This window comes from Dipodomys merriami, unplaced genomic scaffold (genome assembly GCF_024711535.1).
Source record: "Dipodomys merriami isolate MVZ:Mamm:240054 unplaced genomic scaffold, mDipMer1.0.p SCAF_94, whole genome shotgun sequence".
NCBI classification, from domain to species: Eukaryota; Metazoa; Chordata; class Mammalia; order Rodentia; family Heteromyidae; genus Dipodomys; species Dipodomys merriami.
In genome coordinates this window covers 3,733,910-3,761,778 of record NW_027206557.1, presented here as the reverse complement: position 1 = coordinate 3,761,778, position 27,869 = coordinate 3,733,910, and the positions used below count along the sequence as shown (strand labels likewise).

Sequence of the window (27,869 nt, the reverse complement as noted above, 5' to 3'; positions counted from 1 at the left end):
GCATAGGCATATTGCTCAGAAACACAAATCCCAAGCAGAGAGGCCACAACTTAAAACCCAGGAATTATTCATTTCTACATATTTTCCATATAGTATGTTCAGAGCGCAGGAAGGGAAACTACTATGTGCACATACATCTCACACAAAATCCTGAAGATACCAATACCGCTACCTGAGCTGTACCAGCAAAACCAAACTAAAAGCAACCCACCCTGATATACGAAAAAACAGATGTTGAATATATACAATTTATTTAATAAATTAATGTCATTCAAAATACAGTGCGAGAACATTACAGAGTTGAACATGCCGGCGATGTTGGTCACAAGCGCCCATGTTCACATCCATGGGGGCGCTACTACTGCCAGTGGTTTCTGGGATAATGCCAGAGGCACCAGTCATCTGCCCTCCTGCAGATACCAGTGCAGACGGCACCTAACCCGACACACACACATCAGGTTTAAAAAACACACTCTGACAGCTAACAGATACCTACACACAATCACTCTACAGTAATGCTTGTTATTAAATTAGGATGTAATGACCTGGTTAACCCACTCTCAATCTTGAAGATGGAGGACTACATCAGCAGCAGGTAATTCTATGCATGAGCAGTGCTAACGCATAGAAGAGGTGGAAACCTTCATCATGAAAGCCCCACAGACCCGCACAATTCTCACTGCAAGCCCAGCAACTGGGTTCATGTACCTGGTACATGGCCAGTTCACTGGACGACCTGTATTCTAGATAGACAAGTTAGTGGAGAGAGGATACATGCACCTAACTGGATAGACTGGTCCTGCAGTCGTACCTTTCCTGTGTAATACCACAAAATTACGGAGTGTTCTCAACTATGGCAGAGGACATGGACAATACTGCTACACAAATGTGGACATCAGTGTTAAGCGCAGCTGGTTAGTTACTGGAAAAATGTATTCCAGAACTTCAGAACAAAGCACAGGAATGAGATACACTAAATAATCTCAGCATAGTCTGTGATGTCCCACACTAGAAAGGAAGCTACTTCTCTAAGTGAACTTTGAACTGTACGTGCACAGGGCTAACAGCATCAGCTGTTCATCCCTCTGCTCTCAGAGTACTTAGAGGCTCTTAACCTAGCTCCTATTATGGAAGCACATCTTCCTGTGAGACTCACTGATATATATTATACTGAAGCAAATATTAAGTAGGGCATAAAAATAAAATTTATCAAAGATAGAATTTTTTGTACTCCCCATGTGGTCCTCTCCTAGCCTGTCACTTAGTGAAGGAACGGAACCAAGCAGCACTACTCCAACTTGACTATACAGGAGGGAGTGCAACCATCTCTCCGTCCAGCTCAAACTCCTCTGTCCCATCTGGCGAGAAAAGGTAAGTTGGTGGTTTCCATGGTGATTCTTCAAGGCAGGATGGATAAAGTTTTCCCACAGTGCATCGAAAATCTCTGCCTAAGTCCCAAAGCACACGCTCTGATATATGCTGGCGCAGAGACCAGCGGTCAAGTTCCAGGTCGTACTGGTAGGTGACATATTTAGCTCGCTCATTTAAGTGGGTTTCTCGCATGAACACACAGAGAGAATTTGAGATCACAACAGCTCGAACACAGGGGTCCGAGTACCTCTTGGCAGGGATGTTGGCTGCCATTTTCCACTCGTTTTTGTTCACATCATAAATCTCTACAGTCACTGAAGATCCATCTACAGTGCCAGAGGGGAGTCTTAGACCAGAATTTGTAGCAATGTGCAACCCTCCAATGTAGAAAATCTTATCACCAAAAGCTGCAGCTGAGGCAAAGGATCTGCTTGTCTGCCTCATGGCCATCTCCACCCAGGAGTCAGACCTGGGGAAGTAGCAGTACATGAGGTTCAATGTCATCACATAAATGCAGTCATGGACCACCACTGCTGCACTCCACTGCCATGCACAAGGTAGAGGGCTTACCATCGTCCACTCGTCTTTTTCGGTGTCATATCTTTCTACAGTCCTCCGATTAAGTTCTCCCCCCACACTGTCACCCCCAATCGCATAGATGTAGCCTTCACAGCAAACCAAAGACGGCTTCACACGGACAGTAAGCATTGGGGTCTTTGGGAACCAGGTGTTTTGCTGTGCATCAAACCAGTAGAAGCAGTTCACAGTTCTAAAGGCAGTCTGTAGTTTACTTGTCTTGCTGTGGTTGCTCTTTGTGTTTTTCAGAGGAACCTGGCCCCCTGCTATATAGATGTCATTATCAGGGGTGACCACAGTCCCAACCTTATGCAAATCTGCAGGTGGGCTGCACAGCTTGTAAACTTTTTCTGCCTGTGGGCTGTAACAGACTGAAGAGTAAAGACTACAAGGGTTTTCTGAAGAGGCTTCAATGAAGATCATCATCTCTTCTTTAGTCATCCCAAGGCGTGGTTTGAAAAACTTAGGCATGGACTTATAAAGACCTTGGACCACCACAGACTTATCATTGGGTGGTAGGCCTTGAAACCAGGCTCGCTGGGTCACTTCTGAAAGTGCATCAATTCGGATCTGGCTAAGGACTGAAGATAGGTATTGGGACCGTGACTCTGTGTTGTACTCCAGCCAAAGCATAGCAGCTTCTCGAACGGTCTCTTCCTTCTCTACATTTAAATTGTCACTGCTAAGAATGTCTATTAGCAGGTCATGGGACAGCTGCATGAAGGCTTCCTGGTGACACACAGCCGTGAACTTGTGCTCCACCATCCTTTTAGCACTCTGCTTTAGTTCCTCACAACTAAAGAGGTCAGCAAAACTCAACAATCTCACACAGTTCTCTGCATTTATTTTTTTAATTAAATACTCTCGACAACGGTGCAGCACATCTTCTACCTAAAATAATAAAGGGAAAAAGGTTGATAAGGACATGGGAGACCAACAAACAAATCAACACACAACAAATTATGGCAGTGGGGACAGAGGCCCTGCATGCAAGTTCAAGAATGTGTCTACCCTGAGCCATAACCCCACCCCACATTTTAGGTGAGATGCAGGGTCCTGTGTCACCTTTCCCTTTCTGAGAACTTTTTACTTAAGATACATCTGTTTAGGCTAAGAGAAAAGTTTCCCAAAAATAATTAAGACTAGTAGAGGTTTGCATTTCCTTGATCAATACCTTACTTAACTGGCCTACTTAAACAGTAGTAAAGTATTAAGCAAGCATTTAAAACATTTGAACAGCCTAAAGCATAAGGAAATTCATAGGGAAGTTAACTTTTCTAGGCATTAAAAAACAAGGTTCTTGGAGCTGGGAAGGTGGCTCAGTGGTAAAGCGCTTGCCTTGCATGCCTGAGGCCCTGGGTTTGATTCCTCAGCACCACATAAGCAAAAAGAAAAAAGCCGGAAGTGGCACTGTAGCTCAAGTGGTAGAGCACTGGCCTTGAGCTGAAGAGCTGAGGGACAGCGCCCAGGCCCAGAGTTCAGGCCCCACGACCAAACCCAAAAAACAAACAAAAAAAAAGGAGAGTTGTTACTGCCACTCTTATCTAGAGAGGGAAGATGCAAGTCATCAGAGCAATGTGCAACCCTCCTTTGGTCAGTTTCAGTGTGCTGGGGACTGTAGTCAGAACACTAGGTGTTTAGACAAGGTGTTTAGACAAGCACCACTGTGCTATGTCTAGAGCCCTAGCTTACCTACACTAAAATGATGCATCTGAACCACCCAAGCCTTCTCTTCTGCAGATTTTTTTTTTCCTGAGAAAGCAGGCACGTCTCAGCTGACTCAGAAGTGCCATCCACTAATCACATTTATTCATCCATACCTCATTCACCACCTGGTTAACTAAAAGCCACTTACAGTGAAGAGTCAGATCATTTCAATCCAAGACCTCAACTAGCCAGTCAGTACTTGTATAATTATAGGCAAATGGCGTCTCTCTAAGCCTGTCTTCTCTCATATAAAGTCTACCTTAAATGATAAATGATTAAGGATTCACTTTGAGGATCAAAGTGAAGTGTCAGTATAATATCTGCTGCCTAAAAATACTATCGCTTCAACCTGGTTACAGCAACCAAAGCCAAGGAGCACTCACTGATATCCCAAGAGGCAAGCCTACACATTACACATACAGAATTCATTAACATGGCAAGAAAGATTACAACCTTACCAAAACCTTTTAGCACCTGAAAAATGTGATCGTGTTAGTCATAAAGAATGCTTAGTACAGACAGTACTCTCTTCCAAGTCTGGCCTTGCGAAGTGAAGGCTACTAATTCTGAACTATGAGAGAGTGACCAGAAATGACAACACACAGGAAGACCAGTGTAAGACTAAGAAGGAGGGAAGCAATGTAAAAAGGAATTAACTATGCTCTGGTTCCTAGGCTATACCCTAGTAAGCATCCAACCACTGTCATTCACATGGAAGGCAGACCTTAGTACCTACCAGCTACCATTCACTATGTCCCCAGTACCTACCAGCCATCATCTACTGTATCCTCAGTACCTACCTGGTATTATATCCACTGTGACCTCAGTACCTATCATCCACTGTGTCCTCAATACTTACCAGACATCATCCACTGTGTCCTAAGTATCTAATGAGTACCATCCACTCTGTTTCTAAAACCCTTTAAACTTTGTTTTGAAGGTTTCCATTTAGATAAACCTTCTCATTTTTTGTGGTGTTTTTTAAGACAGGACTTTTTGGGGGGGGTCCGGTTGTGGTGCCTGAACTCTGGGCCTGGGCGCTGTCCCTCAGCTCTTCAGCTCAAGGCTAATGCTCTACCACTTGAGCCACAGCACCACTTCTGGCTTTTTTCTTTTTGCTTATGTGGAGCTGAGGAATCGAACCCATGGCCTCAGTCATGCAAGGCAAGCACTCTACCACTGAGCCACCTTCCCAGCCCCAAGAGACAGGGTCTTGATAGGTACATCCTCCTGCCTCAACACCTCCTGAGTTCCTGCACTGACACACCCCACCCTGTACCCTGCCTAAAACTTTGTTTCTAAGTAGAAAGTGTCATTCCAAGAAAGGAAATGAGGGGAAAGAAAAAGCAATAACTCCTGGGGTTGGAGGTGTTGCTCAGGTGGTAGAACACAGAGTCAGATTCCAAGTTAATCAGACAGGGCTGGAAAGGTGGCTCAGTGGTAGAGTGCTTGCCTCCCATGCATGAGGCCCTGGGTTCGATTCCTCAGCACCACATAAGCAGAAAAAGCCAGGAGTGGTGCTGTGGCTCAAGCAGTAGAGCGCTAGCCTTGAGCTGAAGGACAGCGCCTAGGCCCAGAGTTCAGGCCCTACGACTGACAAAAAAGTTAATCAGACATAAATATAACAACCATCAATATTATTTAACTACTAAACAGCATAATATAACTTACCATAACCATTGTAAATATTTAAATTTCCCAGGCATAATAGGCAAAATAAGAAACCAGTATGACATTTTGGCCTGAGTCTTCCTTTATGTAGTACAGGCTGGCCTCAAGATGGCAAACTTCCTGTATCAGCCTCCCCAGTGCTGGAATTACAGGCATGCTACACCAACACCCAGCTCACCTGTCATAAAAGTAATTTAGTCTGCCAGCTGACTACATTATCAGATTCTTTTTCATTTCACATTGCCCCCCCTTTTTTTTAGATTTAGCAAGGCTTTATTTTAGTGTAATGGGTCAAAGAAGGGAGAAATGGGAAAAAGGAAGTAACACTGTTCCCCACACAGGAAATGGGAGTTAGATGCCGCTTTCATTTCATACCTTATAAAACATCTAGTAAAAACCTTACAGACACAGGTCACTAGTAAACCAGGACTTCCTGACACAATATACACCCTCAGAGGTATCGCTGAGGAAGAGCAGCTTTACCTGTAGGAAACAGGCTGTCTCATACAGCTGCTCCACCGTGCTGTCACTGAGCGCCAGGTTCCCTGTGTAGGCATAAGTGATTATGATCTGGAGGGTGGCGGCATCCACATTCCTCAGGTGCACATGTGTCTGCTTGCTCTCACTGAGTCCACTCATGAACATGGCCCTATAAAAGACAGGAACAGAGCTGAAGGATTCAAGGTAAACCAAATGTAGCGCTACAGAGAGAAATGACATAACACAGGAAGATTAATGCAGGGTCCTTTTTAATAAGGAAGACTAGTCCAACAGACAACAGAAAATAGTACACAATTCAATGCCAGACTCACTCTGCCTTTCTGATTACTTACTGAGTATATTCAATACAATGGAATAAAACAGAACTACTGATGAAACACTTAAATGAGCCTCAAATACAATGGTCAGACGGAAACATAGATGCCAGACACAAAAGACCATATATTATATGAATTCATTTGTATGAAATGGTCAGAAAAGAAAAACAGAGACAGCAAGTAGATTAGTAGTTACCTAGAGCTAAAGGCAAGGATAAGAGTGACTGTAAATGGACACAAGGTGACAGAGAGTTCAGTTAGATGCTAGAAATGGTACACAGTTTTGTAGGAGTACTAAATTTATCACATCATATAGTATCTGCTAAGGACTACTTGCAGGAGAGACTAAGACCTGAGGGTACTGTAGTCCCCTATATAAATTGCTACTTATATGAAACCTATACTCTATCCTCAAGACTTTAAGCCATCACTAGACTGAAAACAACGTAAATGCATCCTAAGCAGTAAAGACTGTATTGCTTAGGGAATGAAGACAAGAAAACTCTATCTATTCAGTAGCTATGAAAAATTTTCCCAAGTATATCTGATGTGTAGTTGGTTGATACAAAGAACGTACTGGTAAAGGGACCAACTATGTATTTATAAACATTAGTAACTTTATGGTAGGTAAAATCTATGTCAATAAAGGAAAAAAATTACAAGAATTTCCTAAAATTATGCAGGACACTTTACAATGCCACACTAACAAGATTCCCAGAATGTAACTGTGCTTCTTGGAATTACATAACAGTACAACAGAATGAAGCACCATAGTTCAAGTGCTGAGCAGTTCACAAGTGGGTTTCTAATTTGGGTCCAAAATGAACAGTAAACTACTATTCAAAACTACATACGGGTTTTGGTAGGACAGCACTGATAATCCAAAAGGAAGAGGGTAATCCTTCTTAATGTAATTCAACAGGCAGAATTTCTGAATTGGTGCCATGGCTCAAGTAGCACAGCACTTGCCTAATAAATGTGAGGCCTTGGAGTTCATCTCCACTATTATGAATGAATAAATAAATGAATTTCTTAAGTCACAGCAGTATTACACGTTAATGACCCTGAAATCTGAGAGGAGAATATAGTTAAGAACATTTGGGGAAAAAAAAAAAATCAAATGATTGTAGAGTATAAAAATGTCTACCCAGGGCTGGGAAGCTGGCTCAGTGGTGGAGTGCTTGCCTCACATGCATGAAGCCCTGGATTCGATTCCTCAGCACCACATAAACAGAAAAAGCTGGAAGTGGTGTTGTGGCTCAAGTAGTAAAGCGCTAGCCTTGAGCTGAAGAGCTCAGGGATTGTGTCCAGGCCCAAAGTTCAAGCCCCCAAACCGACATAATAAAAATAAAAAACAAGTTACTGACACCACTACAAATAAGGAAAGTTAATCAAGATAAGTTGTTACTTTCTAGTCAAGAGCATGACAATAAAATATTAACAGAAGTCGGGCACTGGTGGCTCACGCCTATAATCCTAGCTACTCAGGAGGCTGAGATCTGAGGATTGCAGTTCAAAGCCAGCCCAAGCAAGAATGTCCATGAGACTCTCAATCTCCAATTAGCCACTAGAAAATGGGAAGTGGAGCTGTGACTCAAGTGGTAGAGAGCTAGCCTTGAGCTGAAGAGTTGAGGGACAGCGCCCAGGCCCAGAGTACAAACGGCATAACCAACCAAAAACAAAAAAGTGTGTGTGTGTGTGTGTGTGTCTATATACATACATACATACATATGTACATATATATATAACAGTTTTATTTTTTCAGTCCTGGGGCTTGAACTCAGGGCCTGGGCGCTATCCCTGAGCTCTTCAGCTCAAGGCTAGTGCTCTATCACTTGAGCCACAGCACTACTTCTGGTTTTCTGGCTGGCTTGGAACTGAGATCCTCAGATCTCAGCCTCCTGAGTAGCTAGGATTACAGTCATGAGCCCCTGGTGCCCCTATCTATTTTTTTTTTTTTTGAGTCCGGTCGTGGGGCCTGCACTCTGGGCCTGGGCGCTGTCTCTCAGCTCTTCAGCTCAAGGCTAGCACTCTACCACTTGAGCCACAGTGCCACTTCCGGCTTTTTTCTTTTTTGCTTATGTGGTACTGAGGAATCGAACCCAGGGCCTCATGCATGCAAGGCAAGCACTCTACCACTGAGCCACCTTCCCAGCCCCATTCCTGTCTATTTAACAGAATTTCCGTAGAGGCTTTAGGGCAGGTGACCACAAATGTCAGGCTATAACTTAGAAAGCTAGGACAAGAAGGTCATTTGAACTCATGATAAAGCTTAAAAGTTCCTTCCAGGGGCTGGGAAGGTAGCTCAGTGGTAGAGCGCTTGCCTTGCATGTCTGAGGCCCTGGTTTCGATTCCTCAGCACCACATAAGCAAGAAGAAAAAATCTGGAAGTGGTGCTGTGGCTCAAGTGGCAGAGCGCTAGCCTTGAGCTGAAGAGCTGAGGGACAGCGCCCAGGCCCTGAGTTCAGGCCCCACAACCGGACCTCCCCCCCCAAAAAAAGTTCTTTCCAATAATGGGCAATCAACTTAAACCTAATGGTACTAAAAGGAGGGCTTATGAGCCCGTTTATCAACAAACCTCTAACCCTGAATTTCTCCCACCATCTGCTAGGACAATGGGTCTGAGTGTGATAGGATCACAACCATCCCTGAACCTACTCTACCTCTGATCTACTGAATCAGAATTCATGGTTTTGAAATTCCATAATCCAAATCACATGATTAACTAGATTTTAGAGCTACTCTACCTCTGATCTACTGAATCAGAATTCATGGTTTTGAAATTCCATAATCCAAATCACATGATTAACTAGATTTTAGAGCTACTGCTTGCAAATACTAAATAACAACAATAATAAACTTTCTGACACAAAGAAAATCAGTAAGAAAACTAGTATATGAAATATCATGAAAAGCAACTTAAACTGAAATAAAATCTTGTAAGAGCTAAGCACTAGTGTTTTACTCCTGTAATCCTAACTACTCAGGGGGCTGAGATCTGAAGATCACAGTTTGAAGTCTGAGCAGGAAAGAAAGACAATTAACCACCAAAAGGCCCAAGTCTGAGCAGGAAAGAAAGACAATTAACCACCAAAAGGCCCGAACTGTAGCTATGGCTTAAATGATGGAGAACTGGTTTGAACAAAAACTCAGCAACAAGGCTTAGGCCCTGAGTTCAAAACCCCAAGATCAGCACAAAACAAAACAAAACAAAAACTTTACTTTCAGCCTCATGCCAGTAACTCATACCTGTAAATCCTAGATACACAGAAGGCTGAGATCTGAGGGTTGCAGTTTGAAGCCAGCCCAGGCAGGAAAGTCCAGGAGACTCTTATCATCTCCAATTAACCACCAGAAAACCGGAAGTAGTGTTGAGCTCAAAGTGGTAGAGCGTTAGTCTCGAGTGCAAAAGCTCAAGGACAGTGCCCAGGTCCTGAGTTTAAGCCCTCTCACCAACACAAAATAAAAATTAAAAAAAAAAAACAAAAAAAAAACCTTCTGGGCTGGGAAGGCGGCTCAGTGGTAAAGCGCTTGCCTTGCATGCCAGAGGCCCTGGGTTCAATTCCTCAGCACCACATAAGCAAAAAGAAAAAAGCCGGAAGTGGCGCTGTGGCTCAAGTGGTAGAGTGCTAGCCTTGAGCTGAATTGCTGAGGGACAGTGCCCACACCCCAGAGTTCAGGCCCCACAACCGGACCCCAAAAAAAAAAAAAATAACCTTCTTTTCACCTGTCCTATGACTATACATACAAGGAAACGATAAGTACTGCTGAACTGAAAACTTAATTGAAAACTGAGCATTGAAAATTTTAAACATTTAAAAACATTCCTATTAAAACATTCAACTAGGTCAATATTTTATATTTGATTGTAAAATAAGATTAAAGTACTTACCTGAAGTAGGAGCTACAGGTTGCAAGAACCATCTTATGGCAAGGGAACTCTGTGCCCTCGACAATCAACACTATGTCTGTGAACAACCGCTGCTCATAAAACAGTCTCAACTGTTCCAGCAGAGACACAGCGTACTCTGTATTGACCCGCCTCTCGTCTGGAGTGGCCATGTCTGTATTCCATTAATATCTTCAGGAGCACAATGGAAAACTCTGTCTGGCTAGAAAGTCACACCAATTCTTCAGAAAGAAAAAGATAAAGTCTGCTTGCAGTTATCTGCAGCATTCACAACCAACACTGACACATTCTCTAATATGTATCTTGGCAGGCTTAAAAAAAAATCCCTGCTAGGTCATCATGTGTCAATTGTGTTCTTCAGAGTTTTTCAACAGTCTCCAGACATTCTGCTCCAATTCGGAAGTGCACTGCTCATTGGTGAGTGAGACAAATTCAGGAGGTAGATTTGGTGTGGCAGCATCCTATGTTCATAGATCTTCTGGAGAATTAAAAAGAAAAACAGTTGAGTTAAAGAGTATCTCAGCAACCACTTTTTAGAATATAGTGTTAAAATGGAAGCCTCAGGACAGGAGGTTCAGCTCAAGTATTAGAGCCATAGCAAGCCTGAAGTCTTGAGCCAAACAACCCAAGAAGGGGAAAAAGTCTCAAGAATAGTTATTACCATAGTTACCATAAAATGGTGACCATGTAAATAGAGCTTGAGAAAAATATTTTTAAAGTTACACATTTAAAATAAAAAGTAGACTACAGAAAATGAATAGCTGTATTTCTAACCTTTTGCCTTCCATATGAAACAACATCCTGGAGCCGGGCACCAGTGGCTCAGGCCTGTAATCCTAGCTACTCAAGAGGCTGAGATCTGAGGATCACAGTTCAAAGCCAGCCTGGGCAGGAAAGTCCATGAGACTCTTATCTCCCAATAAACCACTACAAAACCAAAAATGCCACTATGGCTCAAGCCGTAGAGCGCTTGCCTTGAGCTGAGGAGCTGAAGGACAGCACCCAAACCAGAGTTCAAGCCCCACAACCACCACCAACAACAACAAAAGAATCCTGGAAAATAAAAAGCACTTTAATAACCATAATTTTAAAGTTCTGTACAAAGTTTAAGCTATCAAAGCCAGATCTCACAGTTACTTGATAGTATCACATGATCTTAATTATGGGTGAAAAGAACAAAAATCTCTTTTGCAGGAATTGTCATTTGAGGACTGGTTTTATAGAGTTTTAAAGGTTTCATATTTAAGTTACTTATTAAACTAAATGGCAAAGGGACTTTAGAAACTAATTTCTAAAGTCACACATATACGTATGCATACACACAAGACACATACATAGTGTAGTTTTTTTTTGCCCGAGTTGCTAGGACTAGAACCCAGGGCCTGCAAGCACTCTTCCACTGGGCAGAACCACTAGTCCCATGCTACATGTTTTCAGTCCTTTGAGAGAAGCACCTGTAACTTATCCCTTTGAAGAACTTCCTGATAAGCATATCTTTCTTTTCTTTCTTTGTCAGTTGTGAGGCTTGAACTCTGAGCCTGTGTGCTGTCCCTGCACTCTTCAGATCAAGGAAAGTGCTCCACCACTTGAGCCACAGTGCCACTTCCAGTTTTCTGGTGGTTAATTGGAGATAAGAGTCTCATGGGCTTTCCTTCCTGCCCAGGCTGGCTTTGAACCGCAATCCTCATATCTCAGCCTCCTGAGTAGCTAGGATTACAGGTGTGAACCATCAGCACCCAGCCTGATAGGCATCTTTATAAGAGCATATACTTTCACGGAGAAATCTATGAAACATGATCAAGTGGAGATACATGTTCCAAACACAGAAAACACCATTATACAGATATGAATAGTCTCCAAATTAATGTGAGCTTAATACAAATCTAATCTAATTCTTATTTATGTACCTAGAATCATGCATAAAACATGCCAAGGCATTTGTAGAGACAGTGTTTTCCCTCAACTCTTATCAAACACTAAAATGTATAACAAACCAAAACACAAAGTATTGTACATGATAACTATGGCATTTGAAATCAGGAAGATTGGCTTATTTCAACAAATAATGTTGGAACTGGCTAACCACATAAACAAATAAGAAGCACCTTAGACTTTAGTCATACTACATACCATTCATCAAAACATAATTCCAGTTCAATTAATATTTAACTTTAAAAATGTTATTTAAAACTCTATTTACATGTGGCAAAATAATTACAAACCAGAAAAAGCCAAAATTAGACTGCTACTATGTTAACTATAAACCCGTATCACCCTTTTTCTTATTAGATGACCCTGAGCTCCCATAATCAGAAAGTAAAATGATTTGCATATAATAAAATCTATAAAAATGACTATTACATGGGGCTGGGAATATGGCTTAGTGGTAGTGCTTGCCTTGCACACATGAAGCCCTGGGTTCCATACCACATAAAACCGAAAAAGCCAGAAAGAAGTGGTGCTGTGGTTCAAGTGGTAGAATCCTAGCCTGGAGCTTAAAGACCTTAGGAGGGCTGAGAAGGGGGCTGGGAAGGTGGCTCAGTGGGACAGTGCTTTCCTCACATGCATGAAACCCTGGGTTCGATTCCTTAGCACCACATAAACAGAAAAAGCTGGAAGTGGTACTGTGCCTCAAATGGTAGAGCACTTGCCTTGAGCTAAATAGCTGAGGGACAGTGCCCAGGCCTGGAGTTCAAGCCGCACAACCAACAACAACAACAACAAAAAAAGACTTCAGGAATAGCGCGTAGGCCCTGAGTTCAAGCCTCACAACATACCAGAAAAAAAAGAAGACCATCACAGAACCAAGAATATTTTCCTCACAAATTATCATCCAGTATGCCAACAAGACAACATTGCATCTTCTCACTAAACTATACTATTATAGGAACTGCTAAATTGGTAATATTGACTGTCAACTTACCAGCAACTGAACTATTGAAGTGACTAGACCAGGTGCAAAGACAGGGTGAGACTCTGGGTTATAAAAGTAATGTCTTAGCCGGGCGCTGGTGGCTCACGCCTGTAATCCTAGCTACTCAGGAGGCTGAGATCTGAGGATCGCGGTTCAAAGCCAGCCCGGGCAGGAAAGACCGTGAGACTCCTATCTCCAATAAAACCACCAGAAAACCGGCAGTGGCGCTGTAGCTCAAGTGGTAGAGCGCTCGCTTTGAGCTGAAGAGCTGAGGGACAGCGCCCAGGCCCAGAGTTCAAGCCCCACGACCGACAAAAAAAAAAAAAAAAAAGTAATGTCTTTACTCTTCCCAGACTGAAGGTTATACCTAAGTTTTACCACTACAATCTCTAGGGAGAATAGTACCTAAACTCCCGAGCTGCCGCCACCACATATTAACAATGCAGCAATGGTTAGTGTTGGTCAGAAAAGCAAGTCACACACAATCCTAGTGCCTTATTCAAAACTCTTGGGACAAGATTGTGCTCTAGAATCTCTTTTTTAAAGATTTTATAGAAGTCACATGAGGGGCTGGGTCGGTGGCTCAGTGGCAGAGTGCTTGCAGCCTTGCATGCATGAGGCTCTGGGTTCGATTCCTCAGCACCACACATAAGCACAAGAAGCCAGAAGTAGCACTGTGGCTCAAGTGGTAAAGTGCTAGCCTTGAGTGAGGAGCTGAGGGACAGCAGCCAGACCCAGAGTTCAGGCCCCATGACCAACCAAAAAAACAAAAGTGACATGATATGTTATCATGTTACCAAATCTTCTTAAGGCTACTAGGGCAGCATTCCATAAGTGAACACAGGGTCTATGCTAGGAAATTTGAATAGTGATAAAGACTGTATACCCATATTATTTGGTTGTTGTTTTATTTTATTTTTTGCCAGTTGTGGGGCCTGAACTCTGGGCCTGGCTGCTGTCCCTCAGCTCTTCAGCTCAAGGCTAGCGCTCTACCACTTGAGCCACAGTGCCACTTCTGGCTTTTTTTTTTTTTGCTTGCGTGGTGCTGAAGAATTGAACCCAGGGCCTCATGCATGCAAGACAATCACTCTTACCACTGAGCTACCTTCCCAGCCCCTACCCATATTATTTGAAGTCACATTTGCTGGCCATGAATTTTAGGATTATGTTTGGGTTTTTAACTTTTCAGAGCTTTTTGAATTTCAAGTTATTTCACTAAACAATATGTATAATTTTAAGTACTTAATTCCACGAGCAGATTTTTTTTACAGAAAAAACTTGGGGCTGGGAAAGTGGCTCAGTGGTAGAGTGCTTGCCTTGCATGCATGAGGCCCTGGATTCAATTCCTCAGCACCACATAAGCAGAAAAAGCCAGAAGTGGCGCTGTGGCTCAAGTGGTCGAGCGCTAGACTTGAGCTGAAGAGCTGAGGGATAGCTCACAGGCCCAGGGTTCAGGCCCATGACTGACAAAAATAAAAATAAAATAAAAAATAAATTGAAAACTCCTATCCAATACACAATTGTCCCCAAGTGGTGACCAAGTGGTGACCAGTACCAAGATAGATTCAGACCACACTGGGGACTTCAGGATTTCTTTCAGGCTGTATACAACCTTAAACTGTACATGTCATTCACCAGATAATGATATGACCTGATTTCCTACAGTGATTTTCTTTCTGACCCATTTAGTCTAGATTTTGCTAAACTAATTTTTAGATCATATGCATTAATCTGTACTTAAACAACTGAAAGTTTTATTTCAGAAAATTATATAGTAAGCCAACTTTATGTAATGCTCATTAATAATGCTTTGTTAGTTTCTCTTATTTCTGATCCTTCTTTTAAATTCAGGGTACATTTTCTTCCTGAAGAAATATACTCAAATAAAAAATGATCATCAAGTAGGCAGAAAAGTTATTCAGAATGCATACAAACTAAAAATAATTTAAGATCTTCAGTACAACTGAAAATAAAACTAAGCATATCTCACTTTTCTGGGAACATAGATGTCAAAATTTATCAGCTATACAAGCACAAAATTGCAAAGTTTAAGATTCTCAACCAACAACCTTCAAATATCTATAACACAAACATTTTCTATAACAAGATTCTTTTTTTTGGTCGGTTGTGGGGCCTGAGCTCTGGGCCTGGGCACTGTCCCTCAGCTCTTCAGCTCAAGGCTAGTGCTCTACCACTTGAGAGTCAGCCCTACTTCTGGCTTTTTCTGCTTTTGTGGTGCTGAGGAATTGGAACCCGGGGCCTCATGCATGCAAGGCAAGCACTCTACCACTGAGCCACCTTCCCAGCCCCTGTAACAAGATTCTTTAATTGATGTGATAGCTCCTTTCATCTGTCAACTTGATTGGACTGAGTAATGCCAAGGAGATCAGCAAAGCATACCTGTGGGCAGGTGTGTCAGAGGTCAATTTTAAGAAGATGGATTGAAAATGCCAACAGAAGGCTAGCCATGTAGCTCAGAGTGCTAGTACAGCACAGACAAAGCCCTAGGTTCAATCTCCAGCATTACACATACATGCAAGTACATACAGGAAAAGAAAATGAAAAAAATCAAACGTGAATAGTTAACTGGGAGAAGGCAGGTCTGGTTGAAAGAAGTAGGTTACTTAGTGTCGTTGTGCTTGTCCTGGCCCCTTCCTCTTAGAGCCTCACTCTGCTTCCTGCCCACCAGGGCTTGAGCTGCTCAGTCATCCTTCCTGTCAGGGTGGGTAAAAATCTTTGAACCTGAGCTATAATTCTTCCTCCTCTTTTAAGTTGGTCTCTTGAATGTTCTCTCTCACATACAACAACAGTTTAATAAATTACTCATTTAGTGACCAAATGATAGGACGTTATAAATTTCTCTCTCCAATAACTGTGTTGTTTTTGTAGGTCATTCTACCTTATATCACAAATTGAGAAAAAGCTGGGAGCTGGTGGCTCACACCTGTAACCCTAGCTACGGAGGAGGCTAAGATCTGAGGATCTCAGTTCAAAGCCAGCCCAGGGCAAGAAAGTCCATAAGACTCTTATCTCCAATTAACCACCAAAAAAACAGAAGTGGAGCTATGGCATAAGTGGTAGAGCGCTAGCCTTGAGCTGAAGAGCTCAGGGACAGTGCCCAGGCCCCATGTCCAAAAAAAAAAAAAAAAAACTGAGAAAACTAGGATGTAATTCACTGGTAGGGCATTCAAAAGGCACTAGGTTCAAGTCCCAGCCACAAAAGTGTCTGCACTGCAAGTATAAGGCCCTGAACTGAAACCCAGTACCACCAAAAATAAATGAACAAATAAAATAGCTCCAAAATCATACATCCTCATCCATGGAAACTGGTCTCTTCAGACAAAGTAATTCTTAAGTGTCAAGGAAAATGTTTACTTTGTTATAAATATCTACTTAAATTCAACCCATGTTTATTATTTACTGTTAATCATTGCATTATGTATGCTTGGAAAGTTGCCAACTGCCAAAGCTCAAAAATCAAGGGCATTTACTCTATGACTACAGCTAAATCCACAGCTAACATTTACAAAACAATTCTAAACTCTGTTATCTTAGACAAACTTAAGCCATTAGAGTCAAATAAAATAAAGCAAGCTGAGTCTAAGAAATGTTTTTCTTGCCAGGTATAGAGGCAAACACAAGCTACATAGGAGGCAGAGATAGGAGGACAGCAGTTTGAGGCCAGCCAGGGCAAAAACTAGCTGAGTGTAGTGTAATCCTTCACAACTTATTGGAAGGCAGAGGTAGGAGGATCAAGGTCCAAGGATGACCAGGGCAAATGTATGACACACTATCTGAAAAAACTGAAATCAAAAGAACTGGGCATGACCCAAGTGGTAGAGTGCTTGCCTGGCAATGTCCAATACCACCAAAAGAAATAGAGAAAATATTTTTGTTGAAATCTATGTATGTATCCTTTTGTTTCTAAACTTTATGGGGGGAAGGGGGTGGGGGAAGCAGGGAGCACTGACTTTATGGCTTTGCACATGCTAAATTAATGCCCCCCCCTTTTTTGTCTGTCATGAAGCTTGAACTCTGGGCCTAGATGCAGTCCCTCAGCTCTTCAGCTCAAGGCCAGTGCTCAACTACTTGAGCCATAGCACCACTTCCGGTTTTCTGAGTGGTTTACTGAAGATAAGAGTCTTGCAGAGGGACTGGGAAGGTGGCTCAGTAATAGTGTTTGCCTTGCATGCATGAGACTCTGAGTTCGATTCCATGGCACCACATAAGCAGAAAAAGCCAGAAGTGGCACAGTGACTCAAGTGGTAGAAAGCTAGTCTGGAGCTGAAGAGCTGAGGGACAGCATCCAGGCCCAGAGTTCAGGCCCCACGACTGACAAAAAAAAAAGTCTATCCAGTCCATAGAAAAGGTAAGTGAGAACAAACAAACAAACAAAGTCTCAAGGAACTTCCTGCCCAGGCTGGCTTTGAACCACGATTCTGAGTAGCTAGGATTATTGTGAAAATACTGTACAGAGGGGTTACAATTACATGGGCAAGATAATGAGTACATTTCTTATCAAGCATTGTAGCCTCCTCCTTTTGTTTCCCCTTCCATCTACCCCCCTCCACTCCCCCCCAAAGACAGGGTCTTACATGCTTCCCAGACTTTCAAACTCTAAACTTTTGGAGCCGAGATCAAAATTGCTGTGCAGTTCAAGTTGGCCCCAAATTACCTTCCTGCCTCAGCCTACTAAGTGCTACAATTATAGGCCTGCTCTACCACATTCAGCTCAAACTCCCAATTTTTGATGAGACCCAAATGCAAGAAAGTTTACTCTGTCATAAGAAAAATCATAAAACTGAGCAAAAGTAGATAGTTGGCACTTGATCCCACTGTTGACAGTGATAATGGAATTCTATGCCTCCATCAGAAAGAATGACATTGCCCCATTTGTTAGGAAATGGAAGACTTGGAAAAAATTATATTAAGTGAAGTACGCCAAGCCCAAAGAAACATAGGTCCCATGGTTTCCCTCATTTGCAATAGTTAGTATATGTATGAGTCAAGCAGAAAAGGTCAGATAAGGTGATATTAGGAAAATGAACCCTAAGATATGTATTTAAATGTTTTTTTCTTTCATGCATTTGTTTCTAACGCATTTATATGATTATTTCTTTGTTGCTTTGTATGTCCCTCCCCCACAGTATAACCCCTGCTTTCACTGTATTTGATGTTGGTATAATTTGTGGAGGGGAAGGGGAAAAACAAGTCGTTTAAATAAGGATACAGGTGGACCCGTTGCAACAATGAGAGGTACAAGTTGTCATGTCGAAAACGAACTTTGCAACTTTGGTGGGGGGGTGAGGGGAGGATTGGGGGGGAGGCTTGGAAGGGATGGGAAGGGGAAACAAAGGAGGAGGCTACAATGCTAGATAAGAAATGTACTCATCTTGCTCATGTAATTGTAACCCTTCTGTACAGTTTTTTCACAAAAAAAAAAAAAAAAAACCACTGGGAAGAAAGGAACAACTGACTCAACACCTACTTAAACATCCCAGGTTTCATTAACATAAGAAATGATTACTTAAGAGGCTGGGACTGTGGCTTAGTGGTAGCGTGCTAGCCTTGAGCTCAGGGACAGTGCCCAGGTCCCCAGTTCAAGACCCAGGACTGGCCAAAAAAAAAAAGTAGGGGCTGGGAAGGTGGTTCAGTGGTAGAGCGCTTGCCTTGCATGCATGAGGCCCTGAGTTAGATTCCTCAGCACCACATAAGCAAAAAGAAAAAAGCAGGAAGTGGCGCTGTGGCTCAAGTGGTTAAGCGCTAGCCTTGAGCTGAAGAGCTGAGGGACAGCGCCCAGGCCCAGAGTTCAGGCCCCACAACCAGACCCCCCCCCAAAAAAGTAATTAATTTTAAAAAAACTTTCAAAAGTTTTACTACTTTCCCTTTCCCCACCAAAAAAAACCCCAAACAAAAAACCCCCAGCATTTTAGGCTTTTGGAAGCTTACCATCTCAGTCCTGAAGACTTAACCTAGTTGCTGCAGCCAAAAGTAGTAAGTGTGTGACTATTTCAACCCGACAATATTAGCAAAAACCAGTACCACTGACAGGATCTGGCTACACGTAGTCTAGGCTGTGTAATCCAGGCTGACTCTGAACTCACAATTCTCCTGCCTCAGTCTCCCAAAGGCTGGGATTACTGGCCTGTGTCACAGGCTCTTTTAGACCATTTCTGAAAGAAATATTTAGTGACTAAAACATCTGGTTTTACTAAAAAAAAAAAAAAAAATGCCCCTTCAGAGCACAAAAAGAAGGAAAAACACAAGCTGTACAGTCCTGAAAATATTGAACTAAGTATCACTTGGGTCATTAAGCTAACATGTATTATAGTCTTGTGTTTCCTCTCAACATCTCTTACCTCATCTAAGTGCTTCTCAAAGTGGACATCGGAAAGTATTTTTCCTAATGTGAGTTCTCTTCAGTGAAGTTCTAAACCCTAAGCAAACAAAAGCAAAAAGACTTCCTTTTACCAGACAACCTGTTGAAAAAAAATCTACAATGAGAAATGCTCTAATACAGATGCAAAAAGTTTGCACGTGGGGCTGGGAAGGTGGCTCAGTGGTAGATAGCTTGCCTTGCATGCCTGAGGCCCTGGTTTCAATTCCTCAGCACCATAATAAGCAAAAAGAAAAAAGCCGGAAGTGGCACTGTGGCTCACGTGGTAGAGTGTGAGCCTTGAGCTGAGGGACAGAGCCCAGGCCCAGAGTTCAGGCCCCACGACTGGACCAAAAAAAAAAATAAAAAGTTTGCGTGTATGAGCACCTGTTATCTCAGTTAATGAGATTCTGAGGCAGGAGGAACACCAGAATCCAGGAGTTCAAAGCTAGCCTAGGTAACATTGCAAGACCTTACCTTGAAAATATACTACTGGATGAACATAAGAGTTCACATCTATAATCCATAGATTACAAATTCTAGGCCACTCTAGGGAGACATCATCTCAAGAACAAAACCATATAATACTGATGAGACTCAAAAACTCAAATTACTCCTATTTTATCAACTACAATAATATCTACATACATCTGAAAAACCCAAGATGGAGTGGGAGATAGAGCTCAATGGTAAAGCACTTGCCTAACATGGGCAAGACCCTAGGTTTGATCCCCAGCACAATAACCAAAACAAATGCAATTTCACAAAGACTGAAAGTAACAAGATTGTGTCAAATAATGATTCTATAAAGACATGTACTAAACTCATATATTCAAATTAGATGAGTCAAGGGCTAGAGAAATTTTATAAATCATTGCTACATGTCACAATTCCTGGTACCAGTTGTTTCAAGATTAACAGAAAATGCCCTGTATTCTAAAGATGATTATGAAAATATATTCGAGTGAAAAATGTCAACTATTAAGAATTAAGGGCTGGTGACTTATGCCTGTAATCATAGCTACTGAAGAGACTGAGGATCATGGTTTGAAGCCAGCCTGGGGAAAAGTTCCATGAACTTTATCTCCAATTAACAAGCAAATGCAAAACTAGAGGCATGGCTCAAGTGGTTAATCACAGCCATGAGTGAAAAAGATGCAAGAACACAAGGCCCTGCACTTACTGGCACACACACACAAAAATTAAACGAGAACCACACATTGCAATCCACTTTGACATAAAGACAATGGACAGTCTTAAGTCCTAAGCTCAATTCAATGTTTCGGACTGATTTCCTTGAGGTATTTTAGGGCCTAAGTTTGTAAGAGCCTATATACACCTGAAAGTTTATCTGCTAAAGAAATTGCATGAACAGGTGGACCTGTTGCAACAATGAGAAGTACAAGTTGTCATGTCCAAAACGAGCTTTACAACGTCGGTGCGGGGGTGGGGGGGTGGGGGGTGGGGGGGGGAGGAGAAGGATTGGGATGGGGGGAGGGGGGAGGCTGGGAAGGGATGTGAAGGGTAAACAAAGGAGGAGGCTGCAATGCTTGGTAAGAAATGTACGCATTATCCTGCCCATGTAATTGTAACTCCTCTGTACAGTATGTTCACAAATAAAATTAAATTAAATTTAAAAATTTTTTAACAAAGTTAAAAAAATATTTTGCATGTTTAAAGCGTGTGACATTGCATTTAAATGTATCCTCACTCATAAATATTACAAATACTTAATGACTATAAATATGATGAATATAAAAAAAAAGAAATTGCATGAATTTGTTTTATAGATTCTTTTTTTTTTGGTCAGTCATGGGGCTTGAACTTGAGGCCTAGGTGGTTTCTCCGAGCCACTTCTGGCTCGGAGTGGTAGAGTGCTAGCCTTGAACAAAAGAATTTCAGTCCTAGGCCCTGAGTTCAAGCCCCAGGGCTGGCAAAAAAATAAAAAAAATCAGAGCAGTATGTGAGTGCTTAGTCTTTTGGTTTGTCTTGCAGGGTGGAGGTTGAAGGAAACCGTATCTACTTTCATTCTGAAATCTCACTTTCATTCCTACAGGTCTGTAAGTAGACCCCGCTCTACTAAGTATAGAAATAGAGAAGCAAAGCAAACTTTTCCAATGTTAGCCAGGAAAATTATAGAAGATGAAGGAAAGTAAAAAAGATTAAATACTACTAAATATGAAAATGAAATTTAACAGTAAAGGCTACCTGAATTGTGGAGGGGAAAATGAAGGAAAAATAATAAGATGGGGAAAACTGTGAACACTGCTTGCACACAAAGTACATAGTATGTTAGCATGGGAACTCTAATAAGAACCTGTGGCAGAGCACAACATGTAGTTGCATAAAATCTGCTTAGACTTTAAATGTTACCACCACCAAAAAAGAAAATGTAAGGTACTGATTATATTAGCTTAATCTTTCCACATGCTTATACTGAAGTATTTTATTGTACCCTCCATACATTTAATTAAACAGAACAACAACAAAAAAAAAACAGAAGAAAAATTAAACAGAAAATACACATGGCATGCATGTGTATTTAATTCCAGCACATGGAGAACTGAGGCTTGAGGGTAGCTACTTATGAGCCAACCTGAGCTACAAAACAGGTAACTCAAAAAGCCCAAAGAAATCCACCCTAGGGATGAAACAGAGAGAGAGGGTAGGGTGTTTCCCTTCAGAAAACTCACTCTAGGGCTGGGATGTAGCTCAGTGGCAAAGCGCTTGCCTAGCAAGTGCAACATCCTGGGTTCGATCCCCAGTACCAAAAAAGAAAAAAAGACAAAAAAAATCCAGTTAAAAAACCCCAAACAGAAAACTCACTCTACCTGTAGGAAGCCCTTTCACATAATGTTACAAATGTCCATACAAAAGACTGAGAGGTTTTGTGGGAAAAGGATCCATGGCATTCTGGATGTCAAAGATCAGGAACAGATCAAGAGAATGATTGCAAACTACTTGAAGTCCAGCTACATACCTAAAGTCATTATTACTCTGCTTAATTTGCTCATCTGTAAACAGCAATGAACACAAACTCTGTAATCCTCTCACACTTGGAACAGCATTGTTACATAAATATTTTTATTAGTCTGCTCACTTTCCCAACTTCTGAATGTACATACCTAAAATAATTCTAGAGATCCCAAGGTTTCAGTACTCCAAATCCAGTCCTTTATTCTTATCTTGGCTAAATCAAACTTAGATATGAAGAATCCAAAGTTTTTAGGGAACATTTTGATGTTACAAATCATGAAACAAACTAGCCCAAAGAAGAGTGATGAAAATTAAGCAAAATATGAATGCCAGAAGTTACCATAAAACACTTGAATATTTAGAAAAGACTATTTAGGCTTCTAGACAGTCAAATATTATACAAACAATTTTCTCAAGTTATGACAAGTAGCAACTAAGAAACAAGCACCTTGCCTTTACTAGAATTTATCAAGCTCAATATATTGATTTCAACATCATTTGCCCTACTCTAATTGAAGGCTTAGGTCTATCCCGCGTTACTTCTTTCCCAAATTTAGAAGAAGAGATCTCATGGCCAAATCAGCTCACGCTAAACAAACTCAGGCCTCAAGTATTAGTTTCTACACAGTATGACTAATAAGCTGTCTCAGTTTTAAAAAAACCTAAAGGAGGTAGGTGCTGGTGGCTCATGCCTGTAATCCTGGCTACTTAGGAGGCTGAGATCTGGGGGTGGCAGTTTGAAGCCAACCCAAGCAAGAAAATCCATGACTCTTAACCACCCCAAAACCACAAGTGGAACTGTGGCTCAAAGTGGTAGAGCCCTAGCCTTGAGCAAAAAGATCCAATAGTTGTCCCTCCCTATACTGCAGTTCACTTATCAGTATTTCACAGATTTTCACCTGTCCCCATGGGGTCTCTGGACCAACCCAGCTCCTTCACAGATTTTAACCTGTCGCATGGGGTCTCTGGACCATCCCAGCTCCCGAGATAGGTGAGGAATCAATATGTATTCTAAAAACCCAGGGTATAGTGAAGCCACAGTAAGTGAACTGTGATATAGCGAGGGATGACTGTATACCCTTCTGTTTTGGAAAGTATTTTTCTTTATTCTCATCTTTTCAGTAACTTCCTAGGAAAGCTGGGAATGGTATGGTAATGCATAATTGATTTTAACCTTTTCAATTATCAATTTCATTTCCCCAAGTCAATCATTTCTTCCATCACAACATCGGATGGTCACATTACTTAGCTTCCCAGACACTTATGTATGAGGTTATGAAGAATGTAAGGTTATGATTTACTTAAGGTGGTTTTAGTTTTTTAAATACATAGCGGACGACACCCATGCCTATAATGTCAGCACTCCAGAGGGAGAGCACCAGTGAAGGTGAGGGCAAGTTCAGGCCAACATGGGTACATAGTGAGATCCATTCTCAAGCTACTTAGGAGGCTGAGATGTGGAGGACTGCAGTTCAAAGCCAGCATTGATAGGTCAAACAGTCTGTTCCACTCTTGTTCCAAAATAGCCAAAAGAAGATCAAGTGGTAGATCACCTAGCCATCGGTGAGGTCAATTGGTCCTCATTTCAAACCCCACTACTAATAAATTAATTAAATAAATAAATATTTGGAGATACAGCTCAAGTGAGAGTGCTTGCTTATCATGTACAAAAAAAAAAAAAAAAAAAAAACAGCCGGGCGCTGGTGGCTCACGCCTGTAATCCTAGCTACTCAGGAGGCTGAGATCTGAGGATCGCGGTTCAAAGCCAGCCCGGGCAGGAGAGACCGTGAGACTCCTATCTCCAATAAACCACCAGAAAACCGGAAGTGGCGCTGTAGCTCAAGTGGTAGAGCGCTCGCCTTGAGCTGAAGAGCTGAGGGACAGCTCCCAGGCCCAGAGTTCAAGCCCCACGACCGACAAAAAAAAAAAAAAAAACATTACATTTGAAAGAGAATTAAACTCTTAGAAGCCCCTGTTTATTGTGGATGCTACTACAGGTCACTATTTGTCAAGGTACGTGCCTTGAGAAAAGGAAACCAGCCGCTCTTGTTTTACGGCTGGACTTCCTCCAAATTTCCTGCTGCAATTCATTTTTCTCACAAGAAAAAAAAAAGGATCTTTAACACTGCAAACTTCTGACAGAACTAGAAACACTTTTCATATACCTAAAAAACTTGAAAGCAACCTACCCATTCTCATTTGAATATTTAAATATCACTCAATATACTCAAATCCTACAATGTTGCTGTTAAGATGTCTATGCAAAACCAACCTTATCTTTTGGTTTCAGTGCCTGCGCTTATAAGAATATGGTGGCACACGCCTGTTACCAGGAGGCCTCTGCTGGACCACATGAAGACACAATCTCCTACAAGAAAAAAAATTCCAGCTTCTGGGAATTTACCACGTGCCTTAAACACATGCAGTTAGTCAATGTTCACATATGAAAAAAATCCATTCTATCAACGAAGGAGAAAGAAAGCATATGGGATGCACATTTAAAAAATCCAACACTTATCTTCCCCACTATCTTCTTATGTTAACTCATTTCCTAGCAATGCTTCCTATAAAGCCTGGAACGTCGAAGCACTTCTAAAAGCCTGCAGCATACTGGACTACTCAGCTTGCTTTACACGGTGCTAACTTTCCAGCACTTACTACTGGCAACCTTGCAAGGGCTTCAGGCTCCAATCTAAATGGGCCTCAAAAAGTACTCCATCAAAAAAAAAAAGACCCGAGCAAACTCTAGCAGACAGATGAAAGAGAGAAGAGCGCAATCCCACATCCAGGGAACTGGAAAACGAACTTGACTTTCCCATTTATCTTAGGTCAGGGGAAAAAAAGTTATTGAACGATAGATAACTACAACCAAAAAGGCCTAAAGTCCCGACCACTCAGATTCGGGCCGAGTCAGAAGGAAAAGAAAACCTGTGATCTAGTGGCACAGAACAGGCTGTGATTTCGATGGGTGCGCTGCGGACCGGGTGCTTCTCCACGGGAAAGCAGAGGGCCCGACTTCCAACTTGTGTACTCCCCCCCCTCCCCCGCTCTTCCCCCGTCCTGCCCGGAGACGCCCGTGGACGGAGCATAAAGCACACCTTTTCTAGGCTGAATGGACACTCGCAATTCTCTTTATCTGCACTGGCAGGAACCATCATAGAAGCGCCCACTCGAGAAGTCAGCAGGTCGGTGGAATCAACTTTACGAGATCATTCGCTGCAGAAACAGACGCAGACAAACCCGCCTGCAGCCAAGCATCCGCCTAGCGCGGCCTTCGACCGGCAGCCCTACGCATCCATGCGGTGCGGCCTGGGGCTGCCGATCCGCACGCGCCGCTGGGCCCGCCCGAGCCGCCTCTGGTCGCCGGCCCTGAACGCCGGGAAGACGCTGGGCCCCGGCGGCGCGCGCTCGGCGCGGTCTCAGGACTCGGAAAACGCGGAATCAGCGCGGACGCCCCGAGGCCCCGGCCCAGACCGGAAACGCCCCCGCGAGCGGCCGCCCGCCCACTCCGTCCTGCAGCCGCCCGGGGCGACGCCGCGCCCCGCCCGCCACTCTTTCGCGCCCCGCCCGCCTCTCACCCTCCCCGCCCCGCCCGCCGCGGCGGAAGCGCCCGCGTTTGAAAGATGCCGCGGCCGCCACCCTCCCCGCCACAAAGGCCCGAGCACCCCCGCCCGGCCTCCGCCGCCGGCCCCTCCGCAGAGCGTTCCCGCCCGCCTCGCGACGCTCGCTCACCCGTCCTTGGCCCGGGTCCCGACCGGCCGGCGGCGCCCACACACACCGGGCCGCGGCGGCGGGGGCGTGGCCCTCCCGCGAAGGCCAGCGCCGGGGTCTCGCCTTCCCCTCCCGCTCGGAAGAGTGGTCCCGCCGCTTCCCTTCCGGTTCCTCTGCGCCTTCGCTCGGACGGACGGCCGGCGGGAAAGCTCGTCCTCAGCGGAGCCGCTGCGCGCCCCTCCGAGCCCGACCGCCGCCAGATCCCGCCCCGGGAACCGCGCGCGCCGTCCACCGCCCGCGCCACCTCGTCAGCGCCGCCTCGTCAGCCGGGAGCGCCAGACGCCCAAGCCCAACCCCGCGCATCCTGGCTCCGCCCCCATACGCGCCTTAGCCCCGCCCCCCAGCTCTGGTCCCGCCCCCACGCGCCCTAGTTCCGCCCCTACGTTCCCCGCCCGCGGCCCGGAAGCGCGCTTTGAGCAGGCCCCGGAAATTCGCTGGCTCACCTCTCACCTGCTTCTTTTCCAGCTGCCGCGCTCTAGGGAACGCTGGCCGCACCTCTGTAGTTTCCCGGGTTCTGCAGACGTCCCACACCCCACCCTCTTCCTTTGCTAGATTCCACCGGAAAGCCAAAACAATTGGAGCCGCGCAGGCGCGAAAGGGAAAACGGAAAGAGCAGGCTAGGCGGGGGCGGCGCGAGGTGAAGGCGGGCGTGAGTCCAGGGTCTTCCCGGGACGGTGCGGGGGGCACCTCAGCCGTGTGCGCTTGCGCGGGAGGGCGCGCTCCCGGTGCGGAGCGCGAGCACGTGCCGGACTTGGGCGCTGGAAAGTCGAGGCGGCCACACGCCTAGCGGGAGGCCAAGCGCGGCCGACCCCCTCTTTGCCAGTGGAGCGTACTTGTTTTTTGCTGCTACCCGTGTGCCTCGCCTAGACAGGTTGACCGCACCTGCACCGGTGTGCTTCGCCTGGAGGTGCTGACCGCACCTGGACAGGTGACTGCTCCTGCACCGGTGCGTCTCACCTGGACAGGCTAACTGCACCGGTACCTCTGCGCCTCATCTGGGACTACTGATGATAATAAATGGCACAGATGAGGAACTAGACTCCGCCTGGCGCCGGTGGCTCACGCCTGTAATCCTAGCTACTCAGGCAGGAAAGTCCATGAGACTCTTACCCCCCACAAACCACTAGAAAAACAGAAGTGGCGCTGTAGCTCAAGTGGTAGAGGGCTCGCCTTGAGCTGAAGAACTGAGGGACAGTGCCCAGGCCCAGAATTCAAGCCCTGACAAAAAAAAAGGAACTTTGAGTTCTAGTATCCAATCACAGTGCTTAGTCTGGCCAAATGTTTGATATTTTGATAAAACAATAAAGAAGCCTGACAAAAGAGTTAATCATGGATGAGTTGGAGGGGTGTGTGGCTCAATGGTGCTTGGAATGTGCGGAGCCAGAGTTTAAAATCTAGGGCTTAGGGAAAAGTCTTTGAACCTGAGCACTGCCATGCCTGGAAAGCTGCAGGGACAAGAAACACCTGTGATTGTAAAGCACTGAAGATACTGGGCTGGGAGTGTGGTTACCAGGTAGGAGACTGCTCAAATAGTCTGGACAGGACTTGGAGAGAAAGTCTAAACTAATGGTGATTGAGAGCTGCTTTCTGCGGAGCCCCTGAATTACAAGAGAAAAGCTTTTCAGCTCTCTCCATCTTGTACATGTCTCTTTCTGTAGCCATTTTCCCTGCAGTCAGTATGCTGTCATGCTGGACTCTGAGAAGAACAGAACTTATCACCATCATAGTAATGGGAACTTCAGAGCTTCCACAAGACAGACCACACTCCAGACAACAGCC

At 43.9% G+C, this 27,869-nt stretch overlaps 1 protein-coding gene across 5 annotated transcripts; it reads right to left on the bottom strand.

Moving 5' to 3' along the window:
• Positions 1 to 234: 234 nt before the first annotated feature.
• Kbtbd2 (kelch repeat and BTB domain containing 2) lies at positions 235 to 26,609 on the bottom strand. 5 transcript variants are annotated; one of them, XM_070014287.1, is made up of 4 exons: positions 26,541 to 26,609; positions 10,036 to 10,531; positions 5,809 to 5,974; positions 235 to 2,838 (listed from the first exon to the last, which is right to left on the bottom strand). In XM_070014287.1, exons 2-4 carry the CDS (start codon positions 10,203 to 10,205, stop codon positions 1,303 to 1,305), a joined length of 1,872 nt encoding a protein of 623 aa, XP_069870388.1. In that variant the 5' UTR covers positions 10,206 to 10,531; positions 26,541 to 26,609; the 3' UTR covers positions 235 to 1,302. The 5 variants fall into 5 exon arrangements, with proteins under 5 accessions (XP_069870388.1, XP_069870387.1, XP_069870383.1 ...); XM_070014286.1 differs by having other exon boundaries at positions 26,534 to 26,601; XM_070014282.1 differs by lacking the exon at positions 26,541 to 26,609 and adding an exon at positions 26,052 to 26,312.
• Positions 26,610 to 27,869: the final 1,260 nt, after the last annotated feature.